This window comes from Kogia breviceps, chromosome X, assembly GCF_026419965.1.
Source record: "Kogia breviceps isolate mKogBre1 chromosome X, mKogBre1 haplotype 1, whole genome shotgun sequence".
Classification (NCBI taxonomy): Eukaryota; Metazoa; Chordata; class Mammalia; order Artiodactyla; family Physeteridae; genus Kogia; species Kogia breviceps.
The window spans coordinates 118,557,676-118,583,709 of NC_081330.1; the positions used below are offsets into that span (position 1 = coordinate 118,557,676).

The 26,034-nt window shown below is 40.7% G+C and overlaps 1 protein-coding gene across 17 annotated transcripts in view; it reads left to right on the forward strand.

Annotated features, from left to right (window-relative positions):
* The window catches only part of SH3KBP1 (SH3 domain containing kinase binding protein 1), a 341,435-nt gene that overhangs the window by 123,824 nt on the left and 191,577 nt on the right, over positions 1–26,034 (forward strand). For all 17 annotated transcript variants that reach the window (XM_059050822.2, XM_067023819.1, XM_059050824.2 and 14 more), the window contains one exon: positions 7,619–7,742. In XM_059050822.2, the coding sequence (XP_058906805.1) occupies positions 7,619–7,742 (124 nt within the window). The remainder of the gene's footprint in view (positions 1–7,618; positions 7,743–26,034) is intronic.

Consider the following 26,034-nt stretch of genomic DNA (forward strand, 5'->3'; position numbering starts at 1 on the left):
TGAAAGTAGCCGGTCTTATATTTGTCCAGAATCTAGCACTGGCTGAGCTGTTTGCAGCAGCATTCATTCCCATCCTGCCGGTCAAGAGCCTCTTGCCTGGGCTTGTGCTATTGGTGATTCTTGGGAGATAATACTGCAAATATATGATAGTGTAGATAATGCAGTTGAAGATTTACATAGAGACATAACAATAGGTATCCTGTTACTTTTTTAAAAATTAGTTTTTGAGCTGAAAATATCTTAGGTGTCTTTATGATATGTCAGAGCACTTTTCTAAGTGGCAGTGAAATTTGGAAATGTAAGAAAGCCATTGTGATATGAGACATCAATGTGGTTTCACTATGTACTTTTCAGGGGAAGTTATGAAATATTTCAAGCGTTGGAAAAAGACAGAAACTGAATAACAAATACCAGCGTGCTCACCACTCTGCTTTATCATATCCTCATATTTTGTCATATTTATTTCAGATATTTTATATACATTTTCTTTACAATTGTTTCTAATGAACTTGGTGCATTTTGTGGTTCAGCGGCATGGGTATTTCAAAAAATATTGTGATAATGAGATGTATTTTTTTTTAAAGAAATGGAGTCTTACAGATAGAGCTGAAGCTCCCTAGGTGTCTGCTATTACTTTCCGGATACTTGCCGTGTCTTCCCAGGTGTTTTGAGGCTGACTAGCCTATTGTGAAGGGAGACAAATGCTGGGAAAGCACAGTCTCTGTGAGCAGGGAATGTTCATGGGGTGGCTGCTTCTTAAACTTGCCCTTTGTGTGTGGAGCGGGCAGAAAGATATTATGCATGTGTGTGGCAGGGGCGGGCGTGGCGCTATGCTCTTCCAGGATTCTGTATCTATTCAAAACTCTCTTGATCAGTAGATTTGGGGTAAGGGTTTGTTTTTAGTGACTTCCTTTTATCTCCTGCCAATGGTAATTTTGCAGAAAGATTTTCCATGAACTAGTGTAGCGGGCACTAGTATTAGTGATCCCACACCCACATCTAGCTCTAAAGGAAACCTTACCCTTCAGAAAGAAACAGACCATACTTGAGGGCAGGCTGACAAACAATGCCTCTTTTCCCTGCCCTGAATCAGCCCTGAGCTTTAGGGGACCCTGCCCACCCTCACTCTAATGCCGAGGGAAGCCCGGGACCAGCATTTCTTGCTGGTCAGGGCAGCACCAAGCTCCCCTGGTATTAGTGACACCAGCCTGCTCTGTGTGCCTGTATTCTTGGTGGCAGGAGAGAAGGAATTATTTTGAGATGTGAGGAAAGCAGCTGAGGTGGAGAGGAGGGGCGCCTTGGAGGGAGCTGAGCCACTCAGCTGATTATGTCAATTAGATGAGATGCCCCTTGGTTCACCTACTTGGTAGGGTGCATCTGGCATGTTCTGACCATTTATCCCCTTAATATTGATCCCAGAAAGCTTTCCACCCCGTGAGATGAATATTAAAACACCCAAGCACTAGCTTTTCCGGTTTCTGACCTCCTAGGATGAAATATTAGCACATTTCGATTGAAAAGAATCTGTATTCTTCTGGTTTACGCATTTATGTTGTTCTTTTTACATTGAAATAGCATACAGTGAAGTGCAGAGATCTTAGAAATACAGCTCAATGAATTTTTAGGTGTTTGTACACCTGTGCAAACCATCACCCAGACCAAACTGTAAAACATTTTCATCCTCCCAGCAGGTTGTCTTGTACCCCTCCCAGTCAGTACCTTCCCAAGGGTAACTGCTATTCTGAGATCGCTCACCATTGATTAGTTCTGCTGGTTGTTAAACTTCACAGAAATGGAATTGTACAGTATGTGATCTCTTGGGTCTGGCTTCTTTCACTCAGCATTCTGACTGTGAACATGCATCTGTGTTATTAGGTGTAGATCTTTTTTTTTGTAGCACTTACTATTTAATGATGACATTAATAATGACAATAAGTAATCAATTTGTATACTACTCTCCAATTCACTCTTTAATCCTGAAGACACCTCTGTGATAGTGCCAAAGCATTTAGCATTAGACTTCTTTTAGGGATGACAGAAGAGCTGCTTAGAGGCTTTCACTATTGCCAACAAGGTCACCCACCTGATAAATGATGATGCCAGGGCTACTTCTGGTTTTTTGACTCACAGCAGCGTTTTTTCCGTCCACTGTGATACCTCTGTCTTAACTTGTGTCAAGGTTGGTAGAGGACATAAAGGATGAGAGGAGGGAGAGGCCCCCCAACCAGACCTTCACTGATGTTTCACTGTGTAGTATGTTGGTTAATTGAAAGAAGTTAAGGTTCAACTGAGCCAACCCTCTAGCACCTGTATAGTGTGTAATGGATGGGGAGAGGGAGAGGCAAAGAGGTAGCTGACTGGGCTTGGCTACCAGCCACATCCAGGTAATTCCGCTTATCAGAAAACAGACGATGCTAGTTTAGCTCCAGTTGTGTACAAATTATGGCTTTGCCCAGTGAGGCTGCTGCTTGCAGGCTGCTAAATGTGTCACAGAGAATTTTTGCTAGAGTGGCATTATTGGGGCTTCTTGGCCTCCAGATGTGGGTAAGCCATCTCAGACTCTGATCAGCATACTGCTTTGGGAAGCAGAAATGGTGTGAATTCGCCTCTCCTTTCACTCAGGGGGTCCTTGTGACAACAGCTTGAGTGTCACTGGAGCATCGATAGTTTATTGATGGGCTCAGTTTTACTGTACAAGCCGAGTTTCCATTGTTAAGGCATTAGATTTGAGATAAACTGGGTTTCCTTTACCTCCTAAAGAGGTTTGCTGCTACCCCGACTATTCTGTTGTGTTTTAAAGCAAGTAGAATCGTTGCTGATTTATATATGTGGGCAGGTATGAATTTCTGTAAGCCCCCGTGGCCCACAGTTCTGGTCCAGGGTGTAGTCTCTACCACTGAGATAGTAGGATCCCTGTTCTTAACAAATGGTTAAAAGTCTAGGCCTTGTGGTCAGAAAGCTGAGACTGAGGGTTGGGGGCAAGGAATGCTCATACCCAGGAAGTCTAGAGTCCCATGACCTGGATCAGAACCTCGGAGAGCTCCAGGTACAGGGATGCTGGCAGCTGTAGGCAGGCAGGAGTTACTGCACTGCCAAGTCCCACCCTCTTTTGCAGCAAAGAGCTTTTTTGTGTGGATGATAAGGGTCTTCAAGGATTTCAGCCTTTGTACTTATGAGCTTATGGATAAAGCAATAAATTAGATTCTTTAGATGTGGAGGAAAGTGAAATTTTCCACTGGAGCCACCAGTGGGGTGAGTTTGCCTCTCCCTGCTATAGCCATGACACTGGTTCTTCCTGGGAGGTGAGGTGTAAGCAGGAGAGCTCTGCCTAGAAGGCCCGCAGCTGGGTCCCGTGGCCTGCCCTGCCCCCTACTAGCCTTGTAGCCTTTTGATGGTCTTGCATCCTCTCTGACTCAGTTTCATGATTCTTGTCTGCAAAAATATATCAGTCTAGAAAAATCAGGATTTCTTTCAGTAACAAAATGACAGTGTTATTGTGAGGAGCAAGCGAAAAGAGATCTGTTAAAGCACTTTAATTTATATAAGCCCTTGCCAGTGTAAGGTTGTGTCATTATCGGCATCGTCACCTATTTTTGGAGCCTACCAATAGGAGTCCATGACATCAGATGTCTGTGAACATCAGGGTGTTCAAAAAATGCACTCCTACCTTGCATTTGCATGGTAATCAGTACCCTGGGGTCAGCATGTATGTCAGACAGTTTGAGCCAGAAGTGAGTACACAGGGACGTGTGGCTTGCTGTGCAATTTGAAAACTTTTTGAAGGAAAGAGCTTGCCCTGTGGTCTTTTGGAAGTAACTGGAGGGTTTCAGTAGGAAAGTGACAAGAGAAGACAGTTGTTTTAGGAAAGTGTCCCTTGAGGCAGTGTGGAGGTTGAGAGGGCAGGGGAGGGACTGGAGGCAGGCAGGACTTGGGGGGAAGAGTGGTTAAGAGATGAGCTCTGAAGCTAGACAGGTTGAGTTCCAATTCTGACGCCTACTTGTTTGACCTCGGACAGGTTTCCTTAGCTCTCTGTGACTTGGTGTGTGCATCTGTGAATAGGGCTGTTATGCAGGTTAAAAGTTGCAATCCAGGTGCGGCTCTTAGAGGAAGCTTTGGCACATGGCAAGCTCTCAAATGTAAGCTGGTATTCATGTGTATTTTTTACTGTGGTAAAAATATATCTATAACATAAAATTTGCCATTTTAACCGTTTAAAAGTACAATTCAGTGGCATTAATTACATCCACAATGTTGTGCAACTGTCACCACTGTCTGTTTCCAAAACTTTTCATCACCCCAAATAGAAACTCCATAACCATTAAACATTAACTCTCATCCCCCCATCCCCTTACTCCCTGGTGACCTCTAGTCAATGTCTGCCTCTATGATTTTGCCTATTCTAGGTGCCTCATATACATGGAATAAGACAATATTTGTCCTTTTGTGTCTGGCTTATTTCACTTAGCATGATGTTTTCTAGGTTCATTCGTGTTGTAGCATTATCAAAATTTTATTCCTTTTTAAGGCTGAACAATATTCTATCGTATGTATATACCACATCTTGTTTATCCATTCGTCTGTTGATGGACACTTGGGTTGTTTCTACTTTTTGGCTGTTGTGAATAATGCTGCAGTAAATGTTGGCATACAAGTATCTGTTTAGGTCCTGCTTTCAACTCTTTGGGGTATATACCTGGGAGTGGAATTGCTGGGTCATACAGTAATTCTGTGTTTAACTTTTTGAGGAGCCATCATACTGTTTTCCACAGTGGCTGCACCATTTTACATTCCCACCAGCAATGTACAAGCATTCCAATTTCCCCACGTCCTCATCAACACTTGTTTTCCTTTACAAAAAAAGAAACCTAGCCATCTTAGTGGGAATGAAGGGGTATATCATTGTGGTTTTGATTTGCATTTCCCTAGTGAATAATGATTTGAGCATCTTGGCATGTGTTTATTGGCCATTTGTATATTTTCTTTGGAGAAATGTCTATTCAGGTTCCTTGCCTGGTATTCATGTTTTTAAGGCAGCTTGGGAGGAAGGAGAGAAACAGATTGAGGAAGTAGATAGAGCCCAACTGGGTGGCTGGTTAGATATGAAAGTTAACACTGAGTTTTCCAGCCTGGGTAAGTGGGTTGATGACGGGCTGATAGCAAGATAACTCTCGTCTCTCCCAGAGAAGGGGCCGGTTAGAGGCACGATGTTGGGTTTGGGTGGGACTGCGTTGAGCCTGGTGTACCTGGGTGTTCGGCAGATGGAGAGTCTGCAGGATGCACTGCCATGCCTACATGTCTGATTGGTTTCTTTGGAAAAATGCAGGGCATATTTTAAGTTTTCTCCTCCCTGCTTGAATCTAACAAGCAACTTAAGAAATTAGGTCATCCTGAGGCTTATGTATCTGGCAAGTGGGAACAATCATTGAGGGAACAACAGAATCTGAAACTTATGAACCAACCTCTCTCCTGTTGCTGGTTTCTCAGCCCTTAAGCACCTGCATGGTGAGATCAGTCCTTCAAAGCTCACGGGTTGCTGCTCTGAAGCCTTGGGTGTGAACATTCTTGACAACCATAGCTTCTCAGGCCTTCTCCAGTGACCACCCCAGTCTGTCAAACATCTGCACCCCCTCACCCCTGCCTAACTGCATCGTGGTTAGTGCTAAGCAAGTGCTTACCATGTCACCTGCAACCCACTGAATTTCTCTGAATTACTCCTTGGCAAAATTGGATGTTGTATCACTGCGTTATGTTGTGTCTAGGTGGGAAATTTGTGTTTGCACAGTCATACCCGCCCTACAGTGGAGAGTGATGTTTGAGCAACTGCTCTACCCCCAAAGAAGCAACCATTGGGGAATGAGGCCCCATGGTGCCTTGTTTACTTCTAGAGCCATAACAGGCTGGCAGCCATCACTAAGAAAGCATCCTTTCATGCGGCTCAGGCTGGCAATGTTTGCAGATTGTCCCCTGATGCCATCTGCCTGTGAGGCTGCAGAAACCCCCAGCAACTGCTGTTCTAGCAGGTGCCGGGGCTGCTGAGGTGGGAGTGCGTGTACATACACACGCATGCACACCGCTTTGTGCTGGGTTGGCCTGGGGCGCCAGCTGAAACTCTCAACCCAGCAGAGCACCAACCGCAGTTGCTGGTTTCCGGTGAGGCCCTCATGAGGGAGACAGGGCGAGGCTGGTGTGAACAGAGCCAGCAATCGGGGAATTGGATACGGTAACTAACGCTCGGGTGTGTAGGAAGCTGCCAGGCGGTGGCTATGTTTTGACAAGCTTTTGTTCTGTTTTTTCCACCTCTGCCCAGGCCAAATTGTGGCCTCCCACCAAATTTTCCATCTTCATGTTCATTCATAGAAGGACCCATGTCCAGTTCTTGTTCCAGACTCTTTCTAGAGAACACATCTCTCATCTTTGAGCCCTTCCTGCCACCCAGCCGTGCTTTGGCTCTAGCCCCTTAGCTTTCTCTTTTTCCCAAGTCAGTGTGATCATGGATGCAGACAAGCCCAGAAACCCCTGTGCTCAGATCTGCACTTTGTGAGCTACCATCATTTCCGGCTTTAAATTAATGCCTTTGAAAAAAATTATGTAAATTATTTGAATATCAGTAATTTGAAATACTTGCATCAGGTTTTAAAAATCCAGGTCTTAATGGAGCTTTGATAAGAGACCACCTAGTGTAAACTTTTTCTGTAAAGGGCCAGGTAGTTTTGGCTTGGATGTCTGTTCCAACTACTCAACTCTACCGTTGTAGCATCAAAGCAGCCATAGGAAATACCTAAGCGAAATGAAGGGGATTGTGTTATAATGAAACTTTATTTACAAAAACATGTGGTGGGCTTAGTTTGCTGACCCCTGGCTTAGAATGATAGTCTTTATTTTATTTTATTATCTTTTACATTTTTCCCTCTCAGGGAGTAAAAAGCCAGAGGAACTTGGTAACTGTAAATAAAGTTAAATCATCTTCTTTTGGATTTAGCATAATTGGGAGCACAATGGCGATTTGGGAATATACTTCTTTAAACCCCTGTTGGGAAGAACAGAAACCAGAAGGCCTTTGAGGGGCGATTCTGCTTGGCCAAAGATTGTCATTGTTCAAAAAATAGAACAGGCTGTCATTTGGAGCTGTATGGTGGCCTTTTTGATCCCTTGGAATGACCATAGTCACAAAAGGTTGCATTGTACTGGACATGATTACATTTTATAGGACCAGGTGCTTGTCTAATAAATGTAAGGAAAACAAACTGCAACATACGGGAAATGGTGTTTTTAAAACGTTTTGCTGACAGGGAGATCGGCTCAGTGCTTTGTGACCACCTAGAGGGGTGGGATAGGGAGGGTGGGAGGGAGACGCAAGAGGGAGGAGGTATGGGGACATATGTATATGTATAGTTGATTCACTTTGTTATACAGCAGAAACTAACACACCATTGTAAAGCAATTATACTCCAGTAAAGATGTTAAAATAAAATAAAATAGAATAGAATAAAATAAAATAAAATGTTTTGCTGAGTTGAGGTCACTATAGTTCATTTCCAGAAAGCTGAAGCTTAACAGAGTCAGAGACATTCTAAAATGTTAAACTACAATCTTGTTTTCCTTTTCTCTGTCCTCACAGGAAATAAAGAAAGAGATGAAGAAAGACCCTCTCTCCAGCAAAGCTCCAGAAAAGCCCATGCACGAAGTGTCCAGTGGAAATGCGTTGCTGTCTTCTGAAACAATTCTAAGAACCAACAAGAGAGGTATGGCAAAGAAGAAAGAGCCCCTCCCCACACACAGACCCAAACTGGAAACTTCTGGGTGAACTGTATCAAATTTTGCATTGCTGGAAAATTGAATGGCGTTTGCCCTTTTGGTTTTGATTTTTGTATAAATTTCGGGTGCATACACATTCACACACATGGCAAGTAACGATACAATAACTAATACTAAAGGGAACTATTAAAAATTTTTTTTGACAGTGGGAAAGTAGACTAAATTTGTAAACGATGATTTTTCTAGGACTTTAGCTTTCGCTTTCATATCTATTTTTTTGGCTGAAGGGTGACTTCAGAGAACACTGTGGTGCCAGCTGAGCCGGGCACGTCTGGCCATGCTCTCTTTTTAATGTAAGGGCAGGCTTTAGCAGGTTCTTTCTCTCTCTAACCGCTGGGCTCCGCCTTGTCTCTCTCGGTTTAGGAGGCAGTATTTACAGACATGTAGCTCATCCATCCATCTGTCTAACCAGGAAACCTCTCACCATCTCGTTTCCCCCTTCTGAGGCCTCAAGGCAGATTTTTCAGGTATCAGCTTGTTGGAGTTTTGTTTTCTCCCCTATCTGCCCTTTGTGACATTGTTGTGTGAAATGGTAGGAGAGATTCTATAAGATGGCAGAGACAGCCCGACTCAGTTTTATACTAAAATGGAAACTGGATTGCCTCAGTTTCTCCCGAGCCCACCCTCCCCATGGACCAGGCCGGGTGGGCACTAAGCATGCCTGAGGTAGATTAGCTTTCAGCTGCAGGCTTTTCAGGGGCTTATTACTTCCTTAAAGAGAAACATAGAGCTGTTCAAAAGCAGGAGCCGGAAATGTATTAGCAAAGAGTTCTATTAAAAAGAAAAAAAAAAAAGGCAAGTTTACATAACCACGGGGAAGAACAGCTAATCTTTCATCAAATTTAGACTGCATAAGAATTTGTCCAATAAACTGTCCATTGATCGTAGTGCTTGAGACTTCAGCTTTGTGTCTCTCTTCCTTCCTGCTTCTTCCTCTACCCCCTCCAGCTGCCCTGGGTAACATTTCCTTTTTTGAGTTATTCCGATGAAATACTGGCTGGAGGCCCACGCTGTTTAGCAGCTATAGGATTTTCTTTCTTTTCTTGTTTTTTTTTTTTTTAAACCCCATCCTGCCAATGGAGGGGATTTCCCATTTTAAGAATTTTTTTTTTTTTTTTTAGGCCTACCTAGCTCTAAAACTGTAGTCATCCCCCAGAGCACCTCCTGCATTCTTGCAGATAGGTTCCAGAACTCCTGAGGCCTGCCCTCATTGGACTTGGAGAGCTAGAGTTCCCTTGCTGATGTTCCTTGGGTCAGTGGGCCGAGGAATGGCATACACGTAGGCCGGCGGCAAGGCCTCTCTGGCCAGCCTTGTTTTTGTAAAGCAAATCAGAGAATTAGGGTAATTCACTAATTTAACAACATAAGGAATTAATTAAGTTAAGGAATTAAGGTGATTATCCAGATAAGTTTGACAAAATTACCTGAGAGCTTTAAATCAATGAAGGAATCGAACTTTTTAGATAATTGTCTCTTTACAATGAAAAATCTGACCTTTGAGGTCCCCTACAGAATTTTTCATTAACCAGAAAGTGGCATTAAAGGCACTGGTTTACTGACTTAATGTTTTCTTTCTAAGCCTCCACCTTAGGCCTACAGCCTGATTATGACCAGCTTTTTACTCTTAGGTCATAATCTGCCAGTGGCTCTGAGACCATAGCACATGGGGGCATCCTGTAAATATGAAACACATAACAAACCATCTTCATTCTGTCCCAGGCTTCATACTGACCCCCCGGGTCACCTGGGCCACACATAAGTTTCCAGTTGAAGGGAAGAATTGTGTACCAGGGCCAGTGCCGTCTTTGGCCCCGCCCCCACCCACCAGAGCTAACAATATCCTGCTGCTCCTTATAATAAACAGCAGGCTGGATTGATTGGCCTTGTCAGGCCACATAAACAGTTCATTGTGCTGAGCTCAAAAGCTACATTTTTTTCCCACCCCAAATCAATGAAAAACCACTTTTTCTCCCCCTTAAAACAAGGATCAGAGGCTAAATCTGTGGGACGATTCTAGTTACTTGTAAACACTTCCGTCCAACTAATTTTTCAAGTTTTATGAGTTATCATAAATGAGCGAGGCCTCCTCCTTCCCTTTGTTTCCATCAGGCTTTGTCCCTAGAAATCTCTTGGATGTTTTTGTCTGTTGCTGTTGTTATGGAGGGAAGTTGCTTTCAGAGTTTAGTAACAGGCTAATTTGATTCACTAACATGGGATTTTCTTATAGTATATGAGTCCACCTTGTGATTCAGCCTTGGACCCTGTGTGAATTTGGTAGAATTAACACAGGTTCTTTTTCTTCATCTTTATCAAAGATGAGATGACTGTTCACTTTATATGGGCCATATCATTTGATGCAGGCTTAGCAATGGTTTAATAAAGAAAGATTGAAGTCTATTTCTATGAAAAGTCTGAAATCGAACCATTTCATTGTGTCCTGAACTTGAGATACAGTGAGCTGAAGAAGTTTGCCCAATTGTGTCCAGCGATTTTTGCGTTGGGGACGTGCCTCACTTTGCAGCCGAGGTGAATGGGTTGCAGTAGCTCACAGTGTGGGATGAGCTCGCCCTCCCCAGGCACCTGCATAAGGTCAAAAGATATTCTACATTTGAAGGAAGCTATTCATAGCCTTGAGAAAAGGCCAGGACCATGGAAACATTAGTTTGGGGACCTACTAGTTTCAGTTTTCATCTTTAACCTTTGCAAATCTCTACAGAGTTGATTTAGGGAGGTACTGGAATGACTCCACAGGCTTTTTATTTGAGAAAAAAGATGTGACTGAAATTGAGAGAGAGAGAGAGAGAGAGAGAGAGAGAGCGAGAGCAGATCATCCAGTTGGCTTGGCAGCCATCAGCTATATATATTCCAGACATTAGCAGTGTTAAGGACAGTTATGTCTGCTCTCACCCTTGGCCACTTCTGTGGGCTTTACCCAAGTCAACAGTGAAGGAGCTTCCTGGTTAAGACAAGCTTTCCCCAAGGCTTAAGAGGTCATTTTTAAATTTAAACTTGCAGCATGGCTGTTGTGTATTCTAAAGTTATCCCAGACTCCAGAATGTTGACAAATTGCAGCCATAAAATCTAAACTTTTTTCTTAGAGCCAGAAGTCATTCTCATGAACCAGAAAGAAAAAGGTTGTCTGTTTCCTTCTGAGAATGATTTATTCTTTTGTTTCTTCTATCATTGAACCCATATAAGAGAGTGATGGGCCCTTCTAAATTGGAACTTTGCTATATGGAAGAGTTTTTTTAAAAGATATTCATACCTCGAGTTTCAAACCAAAATTGAACAGAATAGGTACTTTAGCAGTTAATAGCAAATACAATAAATATGTCCTTAAAAATGAACAAGGAGGATTTTGTTCATTTGAATATGGACTCTTTTCTACTTGAAGTAAAATGGAATAAAAAAATCTTTTGGTTTCATCCTTATAAGGGTTTCCCAATCAACTTTATGCATGTAATAGCTTAAGTGTCCAGGCTGGAATCAATACCCTGCTGGCCTGTATGAGGATCAGCTTCTGTTTCAGGGCTGAAGTTTCCCAGTTTTTGCACTGTTAGCAGACCTCATGGGGAAGCTGCCTCTCTCTGAACTCCTCCTGCTGCCTATAATTTTGGACATTGTTCCTTACTCACTTTGGGGTGGGTACTAACAGACATTTCAATTACACATGTTTACTGTGTGCCTGCTATGGCCCTGGCCCTGTGCTTGGTGCTGGGGCAGATAGAAAAACTAGAAAACACCAGCTGGTCCTGCCTCTAAGCAGTTCCAATCTATTGTATCACTTGGGAGATGTTGAGAAAGTGCTGCACATTCCTTGTATCTTTTTTCTGGCAAGGTGGGGATATGTCTCTTATTTACTTCTGTCATTCTGAATGTGAAGCCACTCCGCGTGTTTCTGGTTGGCTTTATATGTCCTTGTTTCTATTTCCAGTTTATCATGAATTCAGTGTTTGGTAAGTCTCTATTGTATTTTGCACATTTATTATTCTTTGCTACTATTATTATTGTTGTTGTTTTGTTATGATGCTCTCCTGATATACAATGTATTTTATAATCATCTTTTTAAGTCGCTCTGCTACTCTGGCATCTGCCTTCTGAAAGATAATCTGCTTTTACCATCTTTATTTAAGGTTTGTTATGCATTTGCATTTTACTGCCCCTTCCAGAGATTAGTGCTGAAAGATCTGATGGCTTAAAGGATATTATTTGTAACAGGTATAGCACTGACGCTGGGAGATAAGATTCAAGTTGAGATGGGGGAGAGTTGCTCTCTAAGTTGGTATGTGGATATGACTGTGATGGTGGAACATGACTCTTTGAGGCTCATTTCTCGTGTGTTTAGTCTTTCAGACGGGTTTAATTCAAAAGTTTTCCTTGACAGAGAGACCAACAGCTGCTCTGCCTCTGGTGACACATTGTTGCTTTAAAAGTTAGTGCAGAAATTCTCCAGAATTCATTTTGTGTGTTGATGGGTGATACATACATGCCCCTCAACATAATATGAGCCTAGTGTTTGCACACAGAAGGGCTCTCCGTTTTGGTCTGCTGCCTGTAGCTGTCAGAAGGATTTTACCTACTGTTTATCTTTCTTTCTCTCATAGTTTCAGTACTTGTCGTTCAATCCCTAAACACATCCGGCCATAGTGACCTCCCTCCCTTGACTGTACCGAAGGGGAAACGTTTGTTCGAGCTTTCATGTCTTTAGCATTTACTTAGCAACTTGGAATAATATATCCTTGAGGTATCCATTGGCCTGTTCATCAGAACGTGAGTGAGCGAGTGTGTACATAAATGTGCACGTGCTGCCATGGCACTCTTGTGTTGGCTCAGAGACAGTGGCATGGATCTTGATAGGCTGTGGGCTCTTTTTTTGAAATGAAACTGTAAACAAAGGATGGAAAAAGTATATCCTTGATAAAGAAAATGTCAACCACTTTGGTTTTCTAGTGCTTTGTTTAAGGTAGATGTGAGATCTGGGGATTTGTTTCTAGAAAGAAGACTTTTTTCCTTTCAAATTTCTTTTTGGAGAAGCAAATGTGAGTTACCTCCAGTTAACTAGGAATCGGAAAATGTGGTGTGTTGGGTCAGATTTTTCTTCAAGTTTCCAAATCATCTGTCATTTTTACCTAGATTGCTGGCTTTTATGGACAGATAGAAGAGTAAGAGTTAGGAGAAGGCATTACTATTGTGTGGAAGCTCTTGGCTATCACCTGAGCTATTCTTTCCCATGGGAAGATAAAAATAAAGCCTGCCATCTGGCAGTGAACGTGAATGAATATCATATATAGTCATTCAATAATATATATGCCTGTGTGAATGTATCTGTATGTGCATTTATGGTTTTGGGTGGGGGAGGTTTTTGCACCCATGGGCCTTCATTCTTGAAAGTTTGAGAGTAAAGGGGCCATAAAGAGGTCTTATACAGTAAATGATCCTTGGCTGCATTTCTGTTTTATTAGGAGCCTGTGTTAGGACCAGTAATTGATGTTAGAGTATGTTGCCCTTGTCCATTTTCTTATCTGAGTAGTACTGCCTGTTGGGCTTAGGGGGTGGTTGTGAAATGGGTGGAAAGAAGCCATTCTAGAGGGATGTTGTTTTCATTTTTTTTCTATAATTTTTAGTGTGTGGGTCATTGACAGAATTGTTTTTAGAATTTTTCTTCTATTATATTTATCTCCTTTTAATCTCTGTGTCTTAGTAATAAGGCATCAACAGTGGAGTCATGAGTGTCGCGTGGAATAATGATTTAGACTTCCACCCAAGTCCACCCAGAGGGCCATCCCTGAAGTGGTTTTGTGATGGTGGCTCCACCTGGTGGCTCTCCTAGGAAACTCCTCCTCCTCCCCACCTTTTCTTTCTCCCGGGGAGAATCTTGGGCAGGATGCCTTTGGTTCCTCTGATTTAGTGTTCTCAGTCCATGCAATTCCATCTCAGACCTAAGGCCTCTCACATTATACACATGTTCTCTTTAGCTCCTTTCCTTTCTCTTCTCATGTTTGCTCCTTGAACTCATAGAATCTGTTTCTCCATCCTTGTTCCATCTGTTTTACCCCTACTGACCAGGATCATTGTTGATAAGCATAAAAAAAAAAGACTCCTATAGGCAGGACTCTAGGTATAGATATTAATTTGGACACAATAAAGAATTACACTAAAATCCATGTTGGTAAGCCATGGTCTTCTCCTTACTAGCTCCAAGTAGCCCTAACTACTTCTTCACTTCTTGTTGAACCCAGTTTTCCTCAAAGAAGCAGTATTTTATTACTGTTGTTGTTTTCAGTTGTCAGCAGGTGGTGAAATAAAGAGCCAACTGACTTTGCTGGCTTCATTATCGTTTGTCACTTCTCTACAGGATGCCCCTTCCTGCTTAGGCATGGGCTGCCCCCTTGCCCTCCTCTGGGTATACCACCAAGCATAAGTGTTCTTGATAAATAAATTTGTTTCTTCTTTAATTTCATTGTTTAAATTTTTCTTTTACTTGATGACATTGCAGATGTGCCTTGTTTTAGCTACATTATGGGTTAGTCTGGGAACTTAATCACCACTTATGACTTTGTTTCTATGGGGAAAAGATTTGGAGTTCTAAACACTGTGCATAGTGCATAACCCACTTGTAAATCTGACTTGATTTTTTATTTTGTTTTTATATTGCTGGTGTAAAGCCTTAGGTACCTTTTAAAAGTCAGGGAGTCCATATAAGTGGGGATAACTGAAGTTTTCTCATGTCATAGAGGAGTTTACGATTCACACGGTGCAGAATGCTGGAATTGTACAAGCTCTGTGCAATACACCAGGCTCCAAGGATAGCTCTGGGTTCAGCCACATTGCACCATTGTACGCAGTGCTTATTTTCACAAGTCCTGAGTTGGACCTTGGTGTGCCCAAGTTTGTATGTATAAGGCATGTTGTAATAAAAGAGGGTGCTGTTGTATATTTCCATCTATTGGAGAGGAGACCATGCAACAAGCTCAGATAGATGTTTGCCAGCATTTCCCAGCACATGTTGTGCAGAATTGTAGCCCTATAAAATATTCCACAAAAGGGGGAGAAAGAGAGAGATAAGGACATAAAGAGAGAGAGAAAGTTGGCTGTCTGGATAAATAACTTTTGTGTACAGCTGCATGCACTTGCACCCTCTTAGAGACTAACACATGAATTAGCGTCTTGCAGGCTCTCAGATGTCCTATGTAAGGAAACCTGCTTCTCTTTGACCACCGAACCATGTTTTACTGAACACTAGTTAGGACTCTGCTTTGGGGTGTGCTGGGCTTTAAAATGCAGAGCAAGGAGCTGTCTAAGCATGTCCAAGATCATCTTCAGAATCTACCTTGCACAGGTAATGTTAGAGTGAGTGAGCATAGATGGTGGTGCTGGCACTGTAAGAAATGACTGATGATGCTTCTCAAGCCCATGGCCGTGAAAAAACAAGTTAGATGATGCTATGAGAATATTCCCCAAATCTAAAAGTTGAGAGCCAGTCTTTTTTTTTTTTTTGAGGTACGCGGGCCTCTCACTGTTGTGGCCTCTCCCATTGTGGAGCACAGGCTCCGGACGCGCAGGCTCAGCGGCCATGGCTCACGGACCCAGCCGCTCCGCGGCACGTGGGATCCTCCCGGACCCGGGCACGAACCCGTGTTCCCTGCATCGGCAGGCGGACTCCCAACCACTGCGCCACCAGGGAAGCCCGAGAGCCAGTCTTTTTGGTAGTTTTTCAAGTGACAATCTGAAAGAGAGTTTTTTACCTTGATCGTTTTTTGGGTCCTTGTATCTAGGAGTGTCCCCCTGGGCTGGGCTTTGGCAGGAAAAGTGGGCTCAGTGGGTGGAGCCAGTGAACTGCGAGGCCAGGTCCACCTGGGACTTGAGTCAGGACAGAACCTGGGAATCCAGGGGCAGATTTTATAATGATGACAGAATGGTGGTCCCCTGTAGTCAAAACATTTCCATTTCCTTCTCTATCTGCTTTGATAGAAATGCAGCGAATCTTAGCTTTTCCTGATACCACTAAAGCCTGATTGGACATGGAGAAGAACTTTGTTCATTCTCTCCCCTTCCTCATGAAAGAGGTGGCCATTTTGAGTTCAGGTGATGAACCCACCTGTGGGGCTATGAGGACAAGCCATGTAGCCTGATGTTTCAGAGTTCTGGAATCATAGAATTCCTGAGGTGGCTGAGGTCCCTGATAGTGACCCAGCCTTTGGCCTGATACAGGGACCCATGGAGTCTCTGCCCAGGGTACCTGAAAGGACACGCCTGTGGTCTGGGGGACTGACCTTTGCTAAGGCCCACATGGGCTTCTCCTTTTCAAAGGGAGGGGAGTGTTCTCGGAAGAGAGCTGGTAGGTTAATTGAAAATAGTTAATTAGAGGTATTGTACTGGGACAGTAGCTGTCCTCACTTGTGGAGAAAGCCCTGGAAAGGGGACCTTTTCTTCTGAAGTTTCCTTATTCTCTTTTAATTAAACAGATTGGTCCTACTGGTCTGTCATCACAGCCTGGTCCCCCCATGTCACCTGCAGGCTCAGCTTAGTCTTTGGACTTGTGGCTTTTTGTGCTTGTGAAGCTCTGGGACTGTTATGCCCTGAACAATGAGGACACTTCATGGCCCATCTTCCTAACCCACTGTCAAGCTGACAGCAGGCCCAGTTACAGTGCTAGGTGGACCACCCTTTTGTCCCCACCTAGAAAGGGAAAGAAAGAACAGCTTAAAGCTTCTCCTGGGTGTGTGTGTGTGTGTGTGCACGTGGTGGGGGAAGCACATTAGAAGAGGACTAAACTGCTTGTTCCATTAGTGTTTCTCTGGAGACCTGAATAAGCTCAGTGGCAGCACGGCCTTGTTGCAGGAAAAATGGCTGTAGGCAGAGTCCAGACCCCCCTTCTGCTACATCCCCAAAGTTTCTGTGGGACTTTGGGCAACTCTCATACTCTGTTTTCTAATCTGTAAAATAAGGAGGTTACTCTTGTTAATTTCCTTAGGGAAATTGTGAGGATAAAAATTAGGAAGGAGAATAAATTTAGAGGCAGAGGGTGGTAATAGATTGAAGTAGGGTGGGGAGTCACTCCCTGAATATAGTAGTAGTTGTTATTAAAAATGATAAACTGCTAGTAAGGCCCCAGAGTGTTGGGAAGAAATTGATATATGGAAACTAATAAAGTGTTGTTTCCATGAAGCAACCAGTGATCAGATATGCACAGAGCATTCTCCAGGATAGAGTATATGCTAGGCTATAAAAGAAGTCTCAATAATTTTAAAAGGATTAAAATCATGCAAAGTATGTTCTCCAGCCACAGTGGAATGAAATTAGAAATCAACAACAGAAGGACATTTGGGAAATTCACAAATATATGGAAATTAAACAACATACTCGTAAATAACCAGTGGGTCAAAGAGTCCACAAGGGAAATTTTAAAATACTTTGAGGGACTTCCCTGGTGGTCCAGTGGTAAAGAATCCGCCTTACAATGCAGGGGACGCGGGTTCAATCCCTGGTCAGGGAACTAAGATCCCACATGCCATGGGGCAGCTAAGCCCTTGTGCCACAACTACTGAGCTCACACGCCTCAGCTAGAGCCTGCATGCCACAAAACTACAGAGCCCTCGTGCTCTGGAACCCATGCACCACAGCTAGAGAAGAGAAAACCCTCACGCCACAACTAGAGAGAAGCCCACATGCCTCAGTGAAAGATCCTGCATGCCTCAACGAAGATCCCGCGTGCCGCAGCTGAGACCCAACGCAGCATAAAATAAATAATAAATAAATCTTTTTTTAAAAAGGAAAAGAAAAAAATAAAATACTTTGAAATGAGTGAAAGTGAAAACACAGTATTTGAAAATTTATTGAATGCAGCTAAAGCAATGCTTTGAGTGAAATTTATAGCTGCAAATGCCTATATTCACAAAGAAAACAGATCTCAGATCAATAGCCTAACTTATTTTTCCAGCTTTATTGAGATATAATTGACATATAACACTGTGTAATTTTAAGGTGTACAACATAGTGGTTTGATATACATATATATTGTGAAATGATTATCACAGTAAGGTTACTTAACACATCCTTCACCTCACATCATTACTTTTTTTTTTTTTTTGGTTGTGGTGGTGGTGAGAACATGTAAGATTTGCCTTTCTGTGATTTATTTCACTTAGCTTAATGCCCTCAAGGTTCATTCATGTTATCCTTATTTTTTATGGCTGAATAATATTCCTCTGTGTGTGTGCGCATGTGTGCATGCGCATGTGCGTGCATGTGTTTGTATCACATTTTTAATAAAATCCATTCTTCCATCAATGTACACTTAGGTCGTTTCTGTCATGAATAATGCTGCATTGAACATCGGGGTGCAGATATATCTTTGACACAGTGATTTAATTTCCTTTGGATATATACTAGAAGTGGGATTGTCAGTAGCCTAACTTTTTACCTTAATAAATTAGAAAAAAGAAGGGCAAACTAAATTCAAAGCAAGCAGAAAGAAGGAAATAATAAAGATCAACATGGAAATAAATGAAATAGAGAATAGAAAAACAGTATAAAAAAATCACTGAAACCAGGAGTTTCAGTTGGCTCTTTGAAATGGTCAGTGAAACTGATAAAGTTTAGCTATGCTGATCAAGAAAAAAGGAGAGAAGACTTAAACTACTAATATGAGGAACTAAAAAAGGGACATCACTATTCATCTTAGAGAAATTAAAATAATTATAAGGGAATACTACGAGTAACTTATACACTGCTGGTGGGAATGTAAAATGGTACCTCTGCTTTGGAAAACAGTACAGCATTTCCTCAAAGTTTTAAGTATCTTTACCATATGACCCAGCATATCACACCCAAGAAGAATGAAAACATATGTCCACACACAAACTTGTACACAAGTGTTCACAGCAACATTATCCCTAATAGCCAAAAAATGGAAACTACCCAGATGCCCATCAACTGATGAATGGATGAACAAAATATGGTTTAATCCATACAATGGAATATTATTTGGTGATAAAAAAGAATGAAGTACTGATACGTATTACAACATGGACGGGCCTTGAAAACACTATGCTAAATGAAGGAAGATACAAAAGATCTCATATTATATGATTCCATTTATATGAATGTCCAGAATAGACAAATCGCTAGAGATGGAAAGTAGATTAGTGTTTGCCCAGAGCTGGGTGTGCGGATGGAAAGTGACTGCTAATGGGTGTGAGGTTTCTTTTTGGGGAGACAGAAATGTTCTAAAATTAGATTGTTGTCGTGGTTGCACAATTCTATAAGTACATAAAAACCATTGAATTGTACACTTAAAATGGGTGAATTTTATGGTATATAAATTATATCTCAGTAAAGCTGTTTAGAAGAAAAAAGATTACCACACAAATTAGTGTTAAAATGCAGCATCTGGTTGTGCCTGTCTGTCCATCTCTTTCTCTTTTCCGTCCTCTGCCATTACCCCCTCCCAGCTGAGGGACAAGATGTGTCATTCCATTTATTCAAGTCTTTACAAATTATATATTTCTCAGTGGAGCTTTATTTTTTCCTCATCCAATCAGTTGCCTAGGAGATGGTGAGTCTGAGGGATCAAAAAGACACTGTTTTGCTAGAGATGACCTAAATATTAGGTAATCAATGTGAGAAGGGTAGAGAACTGATGGTGGTATTCCATTGTTCATTTCTCGAGGAAAAAAAAGAAAAAGAGTTTCCTGTAAATCAAAAGCCAAACTTCTTATATTCTAAGTTCTGTGCTTCATAGACAGAGCCTTTGCTGAAAAGGAAAGAATCCATTTATGGTTCCAGTTTTTCTTGCCATTGTCAGTAACTCTGCGTTGGCCATTTTTGCTCCTAAATCTTTATCTGCAGCTCTGATGATTTCTTTAGGAAAGATTCTTAGATGTGGAATCACTGGACAAAAGCATGTATATATTTTATGGGACTTTAAGTTGTTATCAAATCGATTTCTTAAAGGCTTACCCCACCACCAGAAGTGCGGAGAGTGCTTATTAGTTTTTTTAGCTGGAATTTCTTTGATTAATAGGGTGCTTGAACATTTTTTTTTTCCTCTGTTGTTTGTTGGTATTCTTGGCTCTTATGTTGAGATCTGTGTATTTTTCTTACTGATTAGTGTGTTATTCCTTTGTCATTCACGGCAGATTGTGCTTCCTGGTTTGTGGGCTTTTCATTTTATTTACAATTGGTTTTGATGTACAGAAATAGTACATTGTTATGCAGATTCGTATATTGATGTTTTCTTTGGAGATTTTCTCTGAATAAGTTCTCACCTAATTTTTTGTCTCCCTTATACTGGCTTCATTTTTTACTTCCAATTTTTAATTGATATGGAATTTTGATATATAGTATGAGGTTAGTGTGCAAATTGATTTTTATTTTGCAGTAGCCACTTTTCCAGGACCATTTATTAAATAATCCAGCCCCCCATTAATTTTTGATACATCGTTTATCATATAAATTCTTTTGGACTTTCTATACCATTAATTTGTCTAACCATTCTTGTATCAATATAGTTAACTATGGTGGCTTTATAATATAATATGTTTTAATATATGGTATGGCTTTTTTTCTTTTAGATAATCAAACTTTATTATTTATTTGTTCATTAATTCAAAAATATTATTGAGTACCAGTTTGTGCTAACCATTATATTAAGTGTTGTGATACAGTGATGAGTAAAGCAATAGTAGACACCCTCCCTCCTCTCCTTCAATTCTTTTTTTTTTTTTTGGAAGACCACAACAAAAGCAAAAATGATTGCAATTACCAAACATGAAACACACTCATACTATGTCATAATATTGACATTCAGTCCAGTAATCCTCCACCGTAACAGCTCCTTTACTTTGCAGTGAAAATTGATTTGTATATTTTTTGCCTCTGAGTCCTTGTGGGATTTTTTTTTTTATTCAAACAGAAAGTCACAAAAATTATAATCGTTCTCATCAGTTCACTTAGTCCCATGTAATTAATGTTTTTCTCATCTTGATCTTTTGTTAGCACTTTTATGAATTCATCAGTTTTCCATTAGAGTTCTGAAAATGCTTATTCATTCAGTTCAGCAGTATAGTCTGTTACCAGAAACCTGTACTTTTCAGAGTCTTTTCCGTGAATTCCTTGAAGATGAAACCCTTTTATAGGAACATTTTTGCAAAAGCATCAGAGTACACCCAGAACTCTCTATAAATGAAAAAAGACTTAAAAATGACCACGGTTAAAGATTTGATGAAAATTCATAATAATGCAGTTGACAAGGAAATTTAGTTATTTCTGAGATATACATTTTAAAGTAATAACTAGAATTATGACTTATAACATTATACCAGAACATATAAGATTTTTAGAAATTTCATGTAATGCCTGAAACATTTATATTAACATATTTCCATACAAATAACCCAAAGAAATTTTAGTATTAGTTGTTTTTTTGTTTCTTTGTTTTTATACTGCAGGTTCGTATTAGTCATCAATTTTGTACACATCAGTTATACACGTCAATCCCAATCGCCCAGTTCAGCACACCACCATCCCCACCCCACCGCGGTTTTCCCCCCTTAGTGTCCATACGTTTGTTCTCTACATCTGTGTCTCAACTTCTGCCCTGCAAACCGGTTCATCTGTACCATTTTTCTAGGTTCCACATATATGCGTTAATATACGATATTTGTTTTTCTCTTTCTGACTTACTTCACTGTTTATGACAGTCTCAATTTTGTTCCTTTTTATGGCTGAGTAATATTCCATTGTATATATGTACCACATCTTCTTTATCCATTTGTCTGTCATTGGGCATTTAGGTTGCTTCCATGACCTGGCTATTGTAAATAGTGCTGCAATGAACATTGGGGTGCATGTGTCTTTTTGAATTATGGTTTTCTCTGAGTATATCCCCAGTTGTAGGATTGCTGGATAATATGGTAATTCTATTTTTAGTTTTTTAAGGAACCTCCATACTGTTCTCCATAGTGGCTGTATCAATGTACATTCCCACCAACAGTGCAAGAGAGTTCCCTTTTCTCCACACCCTCTCCAGCATTTGTTGTTTGTAGATTTTCTGATGATGCCCATTCTAACTGGTGTGAGGTGATACCTCACTGTAGTTTTGATTTGCATTTCTCTAATAATTAGTGATGTTCAGCAGCTTTTTGTGTGCTTCTTAGCCATCTGTATGTCTTCTTTGGAGAAATGTCTATTTAGGTCTTCTGCCCATTTTTGGATTGGGTTGTTTGTTTCTTTAATATTGAGCTGCATGAGCTGTTTATATATTTTGGAGATTAATCCTTTGTCCGTTGATTTGTTTGCACATATTTTCTCCCATTCTGAGGGTCGTCTTTTTGTCTTCTTTATGATTTCCTTTGCTGTGCAAAAGCTTGGAAGTTTCATTAGATCCCATTTGTTTATTTTTGTTTTTATTTCCATTACTCTAGGAGGTGGATCAAAAAAGATCTTGCTGTGATTTATGTCAGAGAGTGTTCTTCCTGTGTTTTCCTCTAAGAGTTTTATAGTGTCCGGTCTTACATTTACGTCTCTAATCGATTTTGAGTTTATTTTTGTGTATGGTGTTAGGGAGTGTTCTAATTTCCTTCTTTTACATGTAGCTGTCCAGTTTTCTCAGCACCACTTATTGAAGAGACTGTCTTTTCTCCATTGTATATCCTTGCCTCCTTTGTTGTAGATTAGTTGACCATAGGTGCGTGGGTTTATCTCTGGGCTTTCTGTCGTGTTCCATTGATCAATGTTTCTGTTTTTGTGCCAGTACCATATTGTCTTGATTACTGTCACTTTGTAGTATAGTCTGAAGTCAGGGAGTCTGATTCCTCCAGCTCCGTTTTTTTCCCTCAAGACTGCTTTGGGTATTCGGAGTCTTTTGTGTCTCCATACAAATTTTAAGATGATTTGTTCTAGTTCTGTAAAAAATGCCATTGGTAATTTGATAGGGATTGCATTGACTCTGTAGATTCCTTTGGGTAGTATAGTCATTTTCGCAATATTGATTCTTCCAATCAAAGAACATGGTATATCTCTCCATCTGTTGGTATCATCTTTAATTTCTTTCATCAGTGTCTTATAGTTTTCTGCATACAGGTCTTTTGTCTCCCAGGTAGGTTTATTTCTAGGTATTTTATTCTGTTTGTTGCAGTGGTAAGTGGGAGTGTTTCCATAATTTCTCTTTCAGATTTTTCATCATTAGTGTATAGGAATGCAAGAGATTTCTGTGCATTAATTTTGTATCCTGCAACTTTACCAAATTCATTGATTAGCTCTAGTAGTTTTATGGTGGCATCTTTAGGATTCTCTATGTATAGTATCATGTCATCTGCAGACAGTGACAGTTTTACTTTATTTTTTCCAATTTGTATTCCTTTTATTTCTTTTTCTTCTCTGATTGCCGTGGCTAGGACTTCGAAAACTATGTTGAAGAATAGTGGTGAGAGTGGACATTCTTGTCTTGTTCCTGATCTTAGAGGACGTGCTTTCAGTTTTTAAGCATTGAGAATGATGTTTGCTGTGGGTTTGTCGTATATGGACTGTATTATGTTGAGGTAGGTTCCCTCTGTGCCCACTTTCTGGAGAGTTTTTATCATAAATGGGTGTTGAATTTTGTCACAAGCTTTTTCTGCATCTATTGAGATCATCATATGGTTTTAATTCTTCATTTTGTTAATATGGTGTAGCATATTGATTGATTTGCGTATATTGAAGAATACTTGCATCTCTGGGATAAATCCCACTTGATCGTGGTGTATGATCCTTTTAATTTGTTGTTGGATTCTGTTTACTAGTATTTTGTTGAGGATTTTTACATCTACATTCATCAGTGATATTGGTCTGTAATTTTCTTTTTTTTGTAGTATCTTTGTCTGGTTTTGGTATCAGGGTGATGGTGGCCTCATAGAATGAGTTTGGGAGTGTTCCTTTCTCTGCAGTTTTTTGGAATAGTTTGAGAAGGATGCGTGTTAGCTCTTCTCTAAATGTTTGATAGAATTCACCTGTGAAGCCATCTGTTGTTGGACTTTTGTTTGTTGGAAGATTTTTTTTTTTTTTTTTTTTTTTTTGGCGGTACATGGCCTCTCACTGCTATGGCCTCTTCCGTTGCGGAGCACAGGCTCCAGACGTGCAGGCCCAGTGGCCATGGCTCATGGGCCCAGTCACCCTGTGGCATGTGGGATCTTCCCGGACCGGGGCACAAACCCGTGTCCCCTGCATTGGCAGGTGGACTCTCAACCACTGCGCCACCAGGGAAGCCCTGTTGGAAGATTTTTAATCACAGTTTCCATTTCATTACTTGTGATTGGTCTGTTCATATTTTCTGTTTCTTCCTGGTTCAGTCTTGGAAGGTTATACCTTTCTAAGAATTTGTCCATTTCTTCCAGGTTGTCCATTTTATTGGCATAGAGTTGCTTGTGGTAGTCTCCTAGAATGCTTTTTTTTTCTTTTTTTTTTTTTTTTTTTTTTTTGGTATGCGGGCCTCTCACTGCTGTGGCCTCTCCCGTTGCGGAGCACAGGCTCCAGACGCGCAGGCCTAGCGGCCATGGCTCACGGGCTTAGTTGCTCCGCGGCATGTGGGATCTTCCCGGACCAGGGCACGAACCCGTGACCCCTGCATCGGCAGGCGGATTCTCAACCACTGCGCCACCAGGGAAGCCCCAAATGCTTTGTATTTCTGTGGTGTCTGTTGTAACTTCTCCTTTTTCATTTCTAAGTTTATTGATTTGGTCCTCTCCCTCTTTTTCTTGATGAGTCTGGCTAATGGTTTATCAATTTTGTTTATCCTCTCAAAGAACCAGCTTTTAGTTTGATTGATATTTGTAATTGTTTTCTTTGTTTCTATTTCATTTATTTCTGCTCTGATATTTATGATTTCTTTCCTTCTGCTAACTTTGGGTTTTATTTGTTCTTTCTCTAGTTCCTTTAGGTGTAAGGTTAGATTGTTTATTTGAGATTTTTCTTGTTTCGTGAGGTAGGCTTGTATAGCTGTAAACTTCCCTCTTAGAACTGCTTTTGCTGCATCCCATAGGTTTTGGATTGTCGTGTTTTCATTGTCATTTGTCTCTAGGTATTTTTTGATTTCCTCCTTGATTTCTTCAGTGATCTCTTGGTTATTTAGAAACGTATTGTTTAGCCTCCATGTGTTTGTGTTTTTTATGTTGTTTTCCCTGTAATTCATTTCTAATCTCATAGCGTTGTGGTCAGAAAAGATGCTTGATATGATTTCAATTTTCTTAAATTTACTGAGGCTTGATTTGTGACCCAAGATGTGATCTATCCTGGAGAATGTTCTGTGTGCACTTGAGAAGAAAATGTAATCTGCTGTTTTTGGATGGAATGTCCTATAAATACCAATTAAATCTATCTGGTCTATTGTGTCATTTAAAACTTCTGTTTCCTTATTTATTTTCATTTTGGATGATCTGTCCATTGCTGTAAGTGAGGTGTTAAAATCCCCCACTATTATTATGTTAACTGTCGACTTCCTCTTTTATAGATGTTAGAAGTTGCCTTATGTATTGGGGTGCTCCTATGTTGTGTGTATATATATTTATAATTGGTATATCTTCTTCTTGGATTGATCCCTTGATCATTATGTAGTGTCCTTCCTTGTCTCTTGTAACATTCTTTTTTTTAAAGTCTATTTTATGTGATATGAGTATTGCTACTCCAGCTTCCTTTTGATTTCCATTTGCATGGAATATCTTTTGCCATCCCCTCACTTTCAGTCTGTATGTGTCCCTAGGTCTGAAGTGGGTCTCTTGTAGGCAGCATAAATATGGGTCTTGTTTTTGTATCCATTCAGCAAGCTTGTGTCCTTTGGTTGGAACATTTAATCCATTCACGTTTAAGGTAATTATGGATATGTATGTTCCTATGAACATTTTCTTAATTGTTTTGGGTTTGTTTTTGTAGGTCCTTTTCTTCTCTTGTGTTTCCCACTTAGAGAAGTTCCTTTAGCATGTGTTGCAGAGCTTGTTTTGTGGTGCTGAATTCTCTTAGCTTTTGCTTGTCTGTGAAGCTTTTGATTTCTCCATCAAATCTGAATGAGATCCTTATTGGCTAGAGTAATCTTGGTTTTAGGTTCTTCCCTTTCATCACTTAAGTATATCATGCCACTCCCTTTTGGCTTGTTAACCTTATGGGAGTTCCCTTGTATGTTTTTTTGTCGTTTTTCCCTTGCTGCTTTCAATCATTTTTCTTTGTCTTTAATTTTTCCCAATTTGATTA